At 38.3% G+C, this 14,668-nt stretch overlaps 1 protein-coding gene across 6 annotated transcripts in view; it reads left to right on the plus strand.

Moving 5' to 3' along the window:
- LOC125238723 (androgen-dependent TFPI-regulating protein-like) overlaps nt 1-10,860 on the plus strand; it is a 52,172-nt gene extending 41,312 nt beyond the window's left edge. For 4 of the 6 annotated variants that reach the window (XM_048146143.1, XM_048146139.1, XM_048146142.1 and 1 more), the window contains 3 exons: nt 8,269-8,409; nt 8,831-9,051; nt 10,030-10,860. In XM_048146143.1, the coding sequence (XP_048002100.1) occupies nt 8,269-8,409; nt 8,831-9,051; nt 10,030-10,462 (795 nt within the window). In that variant the 3' untranslated portion in view covers nt 10,463-10,860. Of the gene's footprint in view, nt 1-1,427; nt 1,864-8,268; nt 8,410-8,830; nt 9,052-10,029 lie in introns of those variants that run through there. The other 2 variants (XM_048146137.1, XM_048146141.1) reach the window with 2 other exon arrangements.
- The last annotated feature ends 3,808 nt before the right edge of the window (nt 10,861-14,668 follow it).

A 14,668-nucleotide genomic window follows, 5' to 3' on the forward strand; every position in this document is an offset into this window, starting at 1 on the left:
CTGGCATTGATCACTTACCATCAGGCTACCTGTGTGGTTGTTTGTCTCCTATCGAATAACTAACCTAACTACAAAATCAAAATTTTGAAAAAACCCCCGAGATAGTGGACCCATATTCATGAAACATAGCTAAGAACACTCCCGACTAACTCAGCTTTCAAACAAAAAAATCTAAATCTAAATCGGTTCATATGTTCAGGAGCTACGATGCCACAGACAGACAGACAAGAGTCGTCAAACTTATAACACCCCGTCGTTTTTGCGTCGGGGATTAAAAAAGTGCACAAAGCTAATCTGAACTTCTCAGTTCTTCTTTTTATAAAAATAATTGCCAGTAAAACTACTATTTTGCATCATTAATCATAATCATATCACCTGAATTGTAAAACTAATTATTACACTCTTTAATCCTAGGGTTATGTAAACTATCACGTGCTTAAGTAACAGGTCAAACAGATAATAATATTATACCTAAGTTAAATAGTGATATATGTGTATGTAATAGGTATCGGGAACTGATTGGATCAGTGTTGCCTGTTTTACCTTAATATCATTATATTTAAGAATATACATACATATATACAATCACGCCTGTATTCCATAAAGGGGTAGGCAGAACACATGAAACTACTAAAGCTTCAGTGCCGCTCTTGGCAAATAAGGGGTTGAAAGAAAACGAAACTGTGACATTGCAGTGACAGGTTGCCAGCTTCTCGCCTACGCCACAATTTAACCCATATCCCATAGTCGCCTTCTACGACACCCACGGAAAGAAAGGGGGTGGTGAAATTCTTAACCCGTTACCACACAGGCAATTAAGTCACTCCTAGTACGCACGACAGAGACATAAAATGTCGCCGTGCAACTGTTGCATCCGTGTGCGCGGAGCGTAAGCTCGTGTAGGTGAACGCGTACTATGCTTGTATGAGTGAAATATGACAGGTCGACTGTTCGCGTTTTTGACAGTCGGTAACTGTGAGGTAACCGAGAGGGGGTGGGCGGCAATTTCAGCGGGGAGCAGGAGTGGCCATACTATACGATAGTACTCTTTATTATACCATACCATAACGTAGAGGCGAAGACTTATTTTCCAAAGTAGTAAGTATTATATCTGAATTTCGCGCCTTTTTCAGTGCCAAGATTTGGTTGACTTGACCGTCCATAAGTGGTTTTATATTTACTTTTTTTTATACATATTTATATAATAATAATCAAATAGTTTTTTTTTACCTTACATTCTACGTATAATGAAACTGTATATTTATTCGTATTTTTAACATTGGGTATGGTCACCCAACGATCGGAACGTAAATTTATCTATCTACCCACCGCATACGGCAGTAATCACTTACCTCTTATCATAACAGTTCATTTATAAACTATATCTTATTTTTTTAATTAGAAGCAAAACATAGTGATCATTGTGAACCAAACTAACCGAAAATATAGCTTTAGAGACAAAAATTACGAAGTCCGGAACGGTTTCTAAGAAGTAATTGTTGAAAATTGAGTTTTAAAGATGGTTTTCGACATTTTTAAACAGTAATAGTCGTTAAATTAGCTTTATATACCAAAAAAAACGGTTTTCGATACGGTTTTTAAAGTAATTTGTGAAAAATGGATGTCCTATTTAAAGAAAACAACATTTTCTACAACATTCTGTGTATTTTGATAACTGAAAATGAAAAATTGTTCGATAGGAGTGACGCTAGACTATATTGGAAGACAGTGTATCATATGTTCTTGATTTTGCACCATTGCTATGTAGTTAGTATTGGGGCAAGTTTGAATATAGACTTAGACCATCCGGAAATACGGAAGTTGAAAAAGTTCAGAGTGGCGTATTTAACTGGGTGGAATTTTGTAAGTACATTTTTAGCATTTTTATTTCGGATAGTTAAAAAAATAAAATAATGCATTGCCAAAAAGATTTAGAAATAGGTAATCCAAAGGTCTCAGACGCAAAGTTCATACATCAGAAAGTGTGTGTGTCTGTTTGTTTGTCCGTCTTTCACGGCAAAAAGGAGCGACGAATTGACGTGATTTTTTTAATGGAGATAGTTGAAGGGATGGAGAGTGACATAGGCTACTTTTTGTCTCTTTCTAACGCGAGCGAAGCCGCGGGCAAAAGCTAGTGCCTATTTACTAAAAATACAAATGTATAATTTGATCGTCGATAAGGACGCCGGTATTTTCTGTATTAATTGTATGATTCATTTTTAACCCCCGACGCAAAAACGACGGGGTGTTATAAGTTTGACGTGTCTGTCTGTCTGTCTGTCTGTCTGTCTGTCTGTCTGTCTGTTTGTCTGTCTGTGTGTGTGTGTCTGTCTGTGGCACCGTAGCTCCCGAACGGGTGAACCGATTTCGATTTAGTTTTTTTTGTTTGAAAGCTGAGTTAGTCGGGAGTGTTCTTAGCCATGTTTCATGAAAATCGGTCCACTATGTCGCGGTCGGGGGTTTTTTCAAAATTTTAATTTTGTGGTTAGGTTATTTGTATTTTGACGAGAAATAAGGAATGTAATTTGTATTGCATGGTCCTGGGTTCGAATCCCGGTAAGGGCATTTATTTGTGTGATGAGCACAGATATTTGTTCCTGAGTCATGGATGTTTTCTATGTATATAAGTATGCATTTATCTATGTAAGTATGTATATCGTCGCTTTATTAGCACCCATAGTACAAGTTTTGCTTAGTTTGGGGCTAAGTTGATATGTGTAAGGTGCCCCCAATATTTATTTATTATATTTATTTATTTAATACTAGCTTTTGCCCGCGGCTTCACTCGCGTTGGAAAGAGACAAAAAGTAATAGCCTATGTCACTCTCCATCCCTTCAACTATCTCCACTTAAAAAATCACGTTCATTCGTCACTTCGTTTTGCCGTGAAAGACGGACAAACAAACAGACACAAACACTTTCCCATTTATAATATTAGCATCTTCTGGGCGAGCTCACTCCATCGTAGGCCACGTCTTTGCCTTTGGCTAGTCTGTGGTCAAAAGAGTAAAAAAATGACAAGAATAAAAACATGCATCTTCTGGGCGTGCTCACTCCATCGTAGGCCACGTCTTCGCCTTTGGCTAGTCTGTGGTCAAGAGTAAGCCCAAAAAAAAAGTGTGGATAGTAGATTACGCGATATCGAGACAGCCTATATCGCTATCTCCTTCCGGCCGATAACATGCTAGACTACACACGTGTTTGTCTGTGTGTCTGCACTTCGCCTCCGTGTCGACAGCCCCGATAAACGTGTCAAAATGTGTCTCGAGACAAAAGACGATCGCGCAGAAACCGGGTCTTCATACAAAGTTAGTAGCCCATTTTCCTCTATGGTTGTTTTTTAACCCCCGACGCAAAGACGACGGGGTGTTATAAGTTTTACGTGTCTGCAGTCTGTCTGTCTGCCTGTCTGTGTGTGTCTGTCTGTGGCATCAGCTCCCGAACGGATGAACCGATTTCAAAAAATCAAAAAAATCAAAAAAATCAAAAAGCATTTATTTCATAAACCAATTTACAACATAACACTCGCAGGTTGAGACTTCCTAGTAAGTATTTATAATACCTGTGACAGGAAGCCCCGCTCTTCCTCAATTTTCAACTACATTTATTTGTACACAGTTAAAGATTTGAGATGTGAGTGTGTGTGTTCGCGTGTCTTTTTCTACTCATCACCCTATTAACATTTCTGTTTCATCATATGTTATGTTTTGTATCCACTTCACTACGGTTTTTTTACAGTCATACCAAGCTAAGAGGTAAATATTAATTTTGTCATTTATTATATTATATAGGTGTACCTGATAATGCCTGATACTGTCTTTTTCCAAATTTAGATTTACAGTACACTGGCGGGATAACACTTTTTTTACGTCTTCGTGATAACACCGTCACATCAATTTTTTTACTTTTGTGGACTGGATTTCGATTTAGTATTTTTGTTTGAAAGCTGAGTTAGTCGGAAGTGTTCTTAGCCATGTTTCATAAAAATCGGTCCACTATGTCGCGGTCGGAGGTTTTTCAAAATTTTAATTTTTTAGTACGTTTTTGCCGGTTTTGGCAAACCTATGGTCAACCTGATGGTAAGCACAAACAGTGTCCGTAGCCTATGGAGGCTATGGACGCTCGCTGCTCTAGAAATGTCATTATGTGCATTGACAGCCCTAACACCTTCAAAGTCTTTGAAAAAGTTTCACTTTGCTCCCTCCTACCAGGGAAGGAAAGTACCCTTTTGAAATGTGAAAAGTAATCACGGTTTATATTCCGTTCAGTATCTCTCTAGACAACCTATATCGCTATCTCTTTCTCGAGATAACTCACTATACTCGCCGCAATACAAACTGGCGGAAGTCACATTGTTATCTCTTTCATGCTAATCTCCATTAGCATGAAAGAGATGCAGAGAGATGTAGTTTTTAATTTCAAACAAATAAACTTAGATATACAACAAAGTTCACTACAAGACTTTTTTAAGAAACCTAAAAACAGCTACGATACGATGTTCCAACATGTAGTTCCAGTTCATATCTTCCGGCTCCATCATCAGATCAGTTCAACAGTACAATATTATTGTATTGTCATCAGAACTACCATGCGCGGATCCAGGGGGGGGGGTCATGGGGGTCATGACCCCCCCCTGGAGCCTAGGTTGGCCATACAAATAGACCACGTGACCCTCCCTCTGGGGCCTGGGCCTTTACCACGTGACCCCCCCCTGGGCACGAAGCTGGATCCGCGCTTGAGAACTACATACAGCTATTAATATATACAGCTATTATTTATTATATATTTATATAAGTCCCTATTTTTTCTATAACTTGGTCCAATAAAATCAAGTCTTTAGTGTTCTTTACATATCCCGCACCTTTTTAGGGTTCCGTAGTCAACTAGGAACCCTTATAGTTTCGCCATGTCTGTCTGTCCGTCCGTCCGTCCGTCCGTCCGCGGATAATCTCAGTAACCGTTAGCACTAGAAAGCTGAAATTTGGTACCAATATGTATATCAATCACGCCAACAAAGTGCAAAAATAAAAAAGGGAAAAAAATGTTTTATTAGGGTACCCCCCCTACATGTAAAGTGGGGGCTGATATTTTTTTTCATTCCAACCCCAACGTGTGATATATTGTTGGATAGGTATTTAAAAATGAATAAGGGTTTACTAAGATCGTTTTTTGATAATATTTATATTTTCGGAAATAATCGCTCCTAAAAGAAAAAAAAGTGCGTCCCCCCCCTCTAACTTTTGAACCATAAGTTTAAAAAATATGAAAAAAATCACAAAAGTAGAACTTTATAAAGACTTTCTAGGAAAATTGTTTTGAACTTGATAGGTTCAGTAGTTTTTGAGAAAAATACGGAAAACTACGGAACCCTACACTGAGCGTGGCCCGACACGCTCTTGGCCGGTTTTTTGGTCTTCTCTGTTTGGCCTAAAGGTTGACTGTTAGAGAATGTCATGTAGCATTAAGTCCGCCTTTTGTAACTGTATATTTTTACTGTGCAATAAAGTTTAAATAAATAAATAAAAATACAGCTGCCATTTTTCATTACGCTACGATCCTTGGAAGATGGTTAAATTAGCTGCCTTAGATTACACACACGACGACCTAATAAAAGCGTGTTAAAAACATTGTAACGTACAGGCTTTGACAATAGTACATTACGATACAAGTGCGTAAAAAAGGAAGTTCGAAACGAGTGGCGATAAATTAAAACACGACCGAAGGAAGTAAGTAGGTATTTTAAAGAGACACGAGTTACGAATTTCCTTTTCGCGCGAGTATCGTACGACTTTTCTCAGTACAGATGAGCCTCCGAAGTTTTGACCTGACATATAATGAACCACTTCTTGCACTAGTGCGTATAAAAAACACCATCTGTATTACTGAAAAATATTTTAAAATAGGTATCAATCTCTCACCGGATAGGTCTCACATCGGATAGGTCTCAGGATTAACCATTCCAAAACTGAATACCTTCACATGAAGCGCTACAAAAATACGCGAGTCAAGCGCGCAAGTCTTCATGTTGGGGGTACCGTCTACCATGGAACTGACAAATTCCGGTATCTTGGATGCACCATCACCGACACAAACACCAGGGAGGAGGAAATTATAATTCGCATCCAGAGTGCGCTGCGGTGCAGTGCAGCCCTCCATAAAGTGTTGGTGTCCAGGCTTCTCAGTAGAAATACTAAGCTGAGAATATATAACACCGTAATTCGACCAATCCTAATGTATGGCTGTGAGGCCTGGACACTAACACAAAAAGAGGAAAGTCGGCTCCTTGTAGCGGAAAGGAAGATATACCGGAAAATCCTGGGACCTGTCAAGAGAGATGACGGCACGTGGAGGATAAGGAGGAATACCGAAATAGAGAAGTTGGTGGGCGAAGCGAACATCATCGGCGTAACCAAATCCCACAGACTTCGCTGGTTCGGCCACCTACTCAGAATGGGAGAGGATCGGGCTGCCAAGAGGGCGTATCTGGGAAGACCAACTGGCGGCCGCCCGGCGGGTCGGCCCAGATACCGCTGGGGAGACAGCGTGATGGCGGATCTGTGTCAGCTACAAGCCGATAATTGGCAGGAAGCTGCGCAGGATCGGGATAAGTGGCGTGCTCTCGTTTTGGAGGCCAAGATCCTCTTTGGATCACAGTGCCATACTAGTTAGTTAGGTATCAATCTCTAAGGAGTAAAACTATAATAGTTAAACGAGGTCTTAAGAGGAAAATGAGGCCTACAGTTGTATGGAGAACCGATCATCCCCAATATATGTGATAAGCTATCACGCAGTCGTGTGAGGTCATTTTTGTGGGTCAATGACACGTGTCGTAAGAATTATCTCAGTAATTAATACGACATTATGTACTAATTGGATAATAAAGTTGATTATGAACATCCAAGGTGGTGATAGGCGAGTGGTTATAGCGTGCGACTTGTGAGGGTCGTTGGTTTGATCCGGACTGCATTCCTACCTAAGTACAGACCACGGTGTTTTCAGTCAAAGGAAATAGTAAATCGGGTGTACTTAGGTTAGGATATGTTTAGGGAACTCAACGATTGAGGGCGTGCGTAGTGCAACTGGCTAACGACTTGTTGTCGAAGTATTTTTTAATGTCAAAATTTTTCACTAGATGTCGCTGTACCACCTGCAAACTAGCGAACGACATTCTGTGGTTAATTATGTGCGCCTTTAGGCGTTCTTGGCGGTCAAAGGGTTAAAACAACAGTTCTCAAAAAGTTTGTACATAGCCACGTCAGCAAATTTTAATTGATCCTATTTTGTTACCAACATCAGTAAGTCGACTTTCGTGAGATATATGCAGGATAATTGTTATAATTAAGAAAATATAGATACTAGAGAACCTTAATGACGAAATAAAACTTACTAAAATCTCAATTCATCAAAAAGATCTTGGTAACAAAATAGGAATAATAAAAACAAATTTAAATTTTTCCTTAATTTTTGTACAAACATTTTGTGAACTGCTGAACTGTGTAGCCAGCGTGTAATGTTGAAAAGAAGAACTTCGCTTCGCCTGCTCGTTAGATATTGTTTATTCCTAATTAGCCCTAATTAAGCGAACACGTTATCATCAGCATTAATCAAGTTTAATTGAAATATGGACCAAAGATTAATTGGAAACCTATTTAGAAACATTTCTTGACATAATTCTTGTTATCGGAGCTATATTTGACGTGTGGCAAAGTCACGTTCCAGTCACGTGTCAAAAACTTAAACTGAAACAAAAAAAAACTTATAAACTGGAATAGATACTATACACTAAAGGAAAAGCGATCAAGCCCACTGGTGGTAAAGCCGGGAATCGAACCCGGGTCTCCAGCTATCGCGGCTGACGTGCTCAAACCACTACACCACCCCGACCGCCGAAGTACCCGTCGAAATTTCTCTAGTGTATGTTATCTGTGAAGGCTATGTATAAAATAATATAAAAAGCCAAAGGATTCATATAGGAGGTGCAAGCGCACATTGCTCGTCCTTACGCCGTGTCTTGCGTGAGCGACGGTCGCGCGACCGTCGCGCGACAGTCGTCGTCGCGTCTCATCGCATCATCTACTTCCATATCGACAAGGTTTGATTTCGTATGCGTCGCATCGCATCGCCGTCGCGCGACCATCGCGAGACCGTCGCCCACGCAAGTCACGGCGTTAGAGTTGGTCAAAGGCGCCTAGACAGGTGGTGCCCGTGTACCGTTAGTCAATTCGTGTACATAAGAATATCCTCTAAATCTCTTAATTTTGTCCACAGTCATTCCAAACCATGTTCCTCGGGCTTGCTCTTCTCCACGATATGCTACGATGGCTGGACAAGCATGAAAGCAAGATCGGCAGGAAGGTCAAATACTTCCGTGACGTCATCTTCAATGGACTCGTCTTCCCATTCACTTGTGTAAGTATACTCTAAATAAGTTGATAAAGTAGCGGCTCCACACTCTTGGTGTTTGTGACAAACACTAAACGCCGCTGAACACAAAAACGACATTTCCACTATGTCCTAGTTTGTCGAACATTCCTTTGATTTGTGGAACTGACAACGATGTCGATCACAGTCAAACACCAAATTCTATAGGTACTTATCTAATCAGAATGACCTTATTTAAGGCAATTGATTGTTTGTGAGTTCAAGTAGAGAAAAGTAAATGTAGTAAAAAGAAATACCTACCTATCTAACTCTCTGTTGATTTGTGGATGCTCAATACAAAATTTGGTCCTTTGAGGCTTATTAAGAGCTTAGTATGATTGTCAAAAATTCGATAATTCTGTAAGCAAAACAACTAATAGGTATCTAACTTTTATGTGTTTTTTTCCAGTTCGTCACCGGAATGTTCTGGTGTGTCTACCTCATCGATCGCGAGCTGGTCTTTCCCCAAGTCTACGACCAGATCGTTCCCTGGTGGCTGAACCACTGTGTCCACACCAACATCTTTATAGTGATCGCGATAGAGACGCTCCTGACCAGACGGAGACAGCCTACAGATGTGAAGGTGGAGAGGTGTCTTTGGGTGTTTGTGTCAGTTTTCTACGCAGTTGTGTGAGTATCAAAGAACCGTCTTTTAGGCTGTTGTTAACGCCTCGTCTTCGTTCGGGTATCTTCGGGAGCCGGCCGGCCGTCCGCTCAAAATCAGTGATATTCAACACCTATGTATCACTCTTAATCATCATTATACGTGCATGTACTGGACTTCGGGTGTCATTTAACTCACCTCATCCACGACCCCAAGATATTCTGTCCACCCCTACATGCGTGGACAACTGTGTAATGGCAGATCCTTTGTGAAGTGTAAGATCAGATCGTACCCTGGTGATCCTCATAGCATGTGGATGCCTGCGAAGCAACGGTGTTACACGTGTATTGCCGACTCTAAAACACCGAACACTCGTTTTCTGGCAACTTTAGACACCTTACTTTGTATATTATTGGCGCTAAGTTCCAATCACATATAGCCTTTTAAAATCTTGACGTGGTTGAGTACAGTATGGCCACTTGAATCCCGCTGTGCCGCTCACCTGCTGTCGGTAAGCTGTTGTTGAAGACGCGCCCAGTCAGTCTTGGGAAACTCTTATACAAAAAAATGTATGGAAAACTCGTCATAGACAACCTAATAAAATAAATAATGCAATGTCAACAGGGATTGTAGTCTTCTCACTCACACAAGCATGGTACGCGTTCAACTACACGAGCTAAGACTGTGTGTGTAGGAACGCGTTCGTTTCATATATTTGATCTTGTGTCGTTTCATATATTGAACTGTGATTTATTTATTTTAATTGTACTGTTATTTTAATTGGACCATATGTTGTCTGAAATAAACGGATTTATTATTATTATTGTCCAATGTGGCTTTATCGAGAATTCGAGATTGATAATGTAATTTATTAGATTAAAATGTTATTAAAAAATAAGTTGCATTTTCTAATATTAGGTTTTCCTTTCTATAAACCTGAGTTAGTATTATACACTGTATTTTGCACAATTTGCCTCAAAGCTAAAGCTTATTTTAAATTTCAGATACTACTCCATATACTTCTTCGGCGGCTGCTGGCTTTACGGTGTCTTCGGCGTCATGACCTGGTGGCAGGTCTGCATCTACCAGGCTTGCATCTGGGGCTCCACTTGGGTCTTCTACAACCTCAACTTTTTCGTCAACAGAATGATCCATAAGGAAGCAGATTCCTCACCAAAAACTTCCACCAACGGAGATTTAGAGTCTAGGGAAACTACTTTCCAAAACACTAGTAAAGTTAGTGGAGTAGCGACTGTTTCGAAGAATAAGGATGTTGAACTGAATGCTAAAGATGGGATGAATGAGAATGGAAAGACGAATGCAGCGTATTTAAACGAAAATAATGATGAAAATGGAAAGGAATGGACATCGATAGGTAAAGATGGTCAGTTAGATAAATCGGGTACTAATTTTAAAAGGAATCAATCTAGTTTGTAATGATTATCTGGGTTATAATGCTGAGGTTATTTTGTACGAGAGCTAAAGTAACATACAGAAGAACTCAAGGTTCGAGAACATTGCAAACGGTACTCGGATATTTCACAGAGTGTCAATGTTTTGAATTTTGAAAACTAGTATTAAGAGAACTAAGGATGACTTTTGGAAACTGGGACGAGTATGCAATATCTAAAAAGGTTAATTTGTGTTTATATTGATAGATGGAGTAAGTTTTTCTGTTGTGATAATTGGGCTTTACTGTACCCTACAGACTTTACTTGTTGGGCCATTTTTTTTTAAGTTGTTCACCCCACTTTTTTTTGGATTTGGAAAATTTTATGTGGTTTCCACGCAGAATCGCGAGCTCTTTCAATCCTAATAGGAGAAAACAAGTGCCCCAAGGTTTTTTCCCATTCCGTTACCATTTTTTCATACATTTTGTATGGCGTTAACGGAATGGAAGGTAATTTGAAAAATGTATGGATAGGTATCTTGGGACATTTTTTTTCTCCTCTAAGGATCGAAAGACCTCGCGATTCTGAGTATGAATCACGTAAAAAATACCCATGTTACAAAAAGTGGGGTGGACAACTTTGAAAAAAAAAAGCCCCTTGTGGTTATTCAGAGAAACATGAAAAAAAAAGATATGTATAATAAATGCCTATCGAGTTTCTTTATGTTTCAGTTTCAAACGATTTCACCAACATAAACCAAAGATTTTGAGAAAGAATAATACACTACTCATTCAAATTCTTCTTCTTCGTAGTCGTATACGTTTGTCAGTGGTTTTCACTACTGATGTGCCGACGGAAAGTTTCCAAAATTCTGAAATTTTCACATTGGAAAACTTCGGAAACTTTCCATACTTTGTATGGACAATTGTATGGGTGGAAACTTTCCATTTCATAAATTTAATTTCCCTTTATTTTCGTGAAAGTTTCGTGAATTTTTCAAGATTTTAAGATTTTTTGGAAAGTTTCCGCAACTTGCACATCGCTAGTTTTCACTGATCAATAATTTTTCATGTGATTGAAAAGTGACGAAGTATCAGGATTTGTAGATTGCAAGATAAATATCTGGCTGATAGAAGACCGCATACGTACTGTGGATTATATTAAAAACTAAGCAAAACGCCTGTCATTAAGAAAATGTCATTTTTTTACTCCCGAACTGTTATTCGTCATTTACAGGGTAATGCATATATATACACTATGTAACATAATTGCCGAAGATAAATCCTACGGCTTATACATTACCTTAATTTTCATGGTGTTTATTTTAAAAAAAGGAAGTGGTATTCGTAACCGCTATTCGATACCGGTTATGCTCTTAAATGGATCACCAGCATTAATGTTACATCCTGTAGATCTTTAAAACCCTACATAAAAGTCTACTTATATTCCCCAAAGCCAGCGTCCGCCGGCTTCCCGCGCATGCATGCAGTAACGAAAAAAATGAAAACGCATTGTTTTCTCTGTAACCATGGCAACGCATTGTTATAACGATACTTATAACGCGGGAAGGCTTTGGGCAGCTGAGCTGACAGTGCAAACCTTTGCGTCAAAATACAGGAAACAGTGTGAATTTCACAAAAGTTATTCAAGAAAACTATTAAAAACTAAGTGCATGGTCGTAGAAAAAGTATTGTATGCAACGGTGTTTAACTGAGTCAAAAAATACTCGTGGCGTCTTTACCCACGCCACTCGTCTTTTTTGACCTCCTTTAAACGTCTGTTGCATAAAATACTATTAAATATTCCCTATAATGGCTATTAACAGCTCTAGCCGATGTACGTCAAGCTATGAAATATAGATGCGGACACAGTGCCAAAAACATGTATACACAATCATATTCCGTAAAGCTGAGTTTAGACCTGCAAGGTACTGCAAGTCTTGAGACGCAACTATAGGTAAGAGTGAGTGGTAAATATCTGCATCACTTTCTTGCATCTATACTTCTGTCTCAAAACTTGCAGCAATAACTTGCACGGCTAAACTCAGCATATCAGTTGTGGAAATATACTTTTCCCCTCACTAGCTCGGAAACACGTGTTTTGTCCTTTAATACCAGCGGGTAAAAACGCATTTTATCCACTAGTGGGTAAAGTAATTTGACCTTGAATAAAGTCAAAATAACTGCTTTAAAATTGATAAAAGTAGGTGAATCTAGTAATAAAGATGATTTACCACATGTGTAACTACTGGAAGCAGTAGTTGTAGTTTCCTCGCTATAGTGAGGGGAAAAGTTTTGTGTTACACTCGGGTGCAAATGAATTTTACTTCTCGTATGTTAAAAAACTTGCAAGTTCAGGATTCTATTCTCGAACCACTCGCTTCGCTCGTGGTTCAACTATAGAATCCTTTCACTTGCTCGTTTTTCAATTCCACACTCGGCGTTAAAATACAACTTTGCCCCCTTGTATAACAAATGACTATTTCGTACTATGGACGCATCCGTTCGTTATGAGTTCAAAATGGCGGCCGTTTTCTACCTATGAAAATATTCATTCTAATAAGAAATTTTCTAATAAGAAAGAAATGAACCATAAGTTAAACATGTTTTGGTTTTTGCTACTTTTTTCTATATGCAAGGCAAAAGTAGGAATATTTAGTTATAAAAGTCAATAATTATATTTTATTTCATGTAACAAAAATTATATGGAATACCTACCTAAGTTAATTTGTATAATGTTAATTTAATTATAATTTTAAGTTGAAAAACTTGTTTAATTGTGAATGGATTTTAATTATTATTTTTATAAAAAATATTTTGTAATTTTAAAAATGTTTTTTTATTACCACCAGTGTCCTATTGCTAATATTATTTACGCGGAAGTTAAATAAATATAACAATGATTAACCGCATAACGACATGTTTTGAGGAAAGTTTCCAATATAAGGTCTAATTTTCTTAGATAAATCATTTTTGTTGGTTGTTATTACATTTTTTATTACATATATTTGTCGCTGGTTCGGCCACCTACTAAGAATGGGAGAGGACCGGGCTGCTAAGCGGGCGTATCTGGGAAGACCAACTGGTGGCCGCCCGGCGGGTCGGCCCAGATACCGCTGGGAAGACAGTGTGATGGCGGATCTGTGTCAGCTACAAGCCGATGATTGGCAGGAAGCTGCGCAGGATCGGGATAAGTGGCGTGCTCTCGTTTTGGAGGCCAGGATTCTCTTTGGATCGCGGGGCCATATTAGTTAGTTAGTTTGTCCTAAGAGTGGGACACTGAGCCTCAAGAGGAAAGTTTATAATATACAAGGTGCTCGCGAGGAACCCATATAACTTTAACGGCATATTCTTGGTCACATTTTAAGACTAAAATGTCATATAAACTTTTCTAGATTTCGTCTAGTTTCAGAGTTATTGCCAATTAAAAAAAAAACATTTCCGTATTGTTACTCAGAAAAGGTCTTCTTAACGGCGCTGATGCGCAGTTGTGGAGCATAGTCTCACAGTAGTCATTGATAGATGTCAAAATGTGACAAGAAAAACTTCCAAAAAATTTGGTTTTTAGAAAAATAAATTAAGGAACTCATTTAATTGCCAACTTCATGGATAAAAATTACTTTATATGTGAAAATACGTCCAAAAAAGAAAAAAAAAATTTTTTTTGCGAAAATTTTTAAAATTCATATAACATTTTTTCTTTCTTTTGGCCTCAGAAACGCGTAGTTCAAGTTATGCGGGTTCCTCGCGAGCACCTTGTATAATAATCATACATTCATCATTTACTGAAATGAAAGGGTGAAATCAATGAACACACCATATTATATCGTATTTTTTATATTTCTAGAAAAATATCATCTTAAATTATATTTAGATACATTACTTACAAAAAGTTGTTCAATATTTATAAGATTTACAAATCATTCAGCACATATCGGTAACCCTTGAAAAATCATATTTTTCTTCTTAAGATAGGGTAACTAAAGAGTATTTGTTAATACTTAAATTAGTGAACTACACAATTTCGTTTTCTTTCAACTTAATTGCCAAGAGTGGCACTGAAACTTGAGTTATTTTATTTGCTTTGCCTACCCTTTTTTTTAAACTACGGCATGATGTATTGTGCCTATCTACTGCTTGAGTTGTTTTTTTTTATTTAAAAGTAATTTTATTTCACATTATGAGTAAAATAATTTTATTTAGATGAGATCTTATATAAATAAGATTCTTTAATTTTCATTCAATATTTATGT

Source organism: Leguminivora glycinivorella, chromosome 24 (assembly GCF_023078275.1).
Source record: "Leguminivora glycinivorella isolate SPB_JAAS2020 chromosome 24, LegGlyc_1.1, whole genome shotgun sequence".
Taxonomy (NCBI): Eukaryota; Metazoa; Arthropoda; class Insecta; order Lepidoptera; family Tortricidae; genus Leguminivora; species Leguminivora glycinivorella.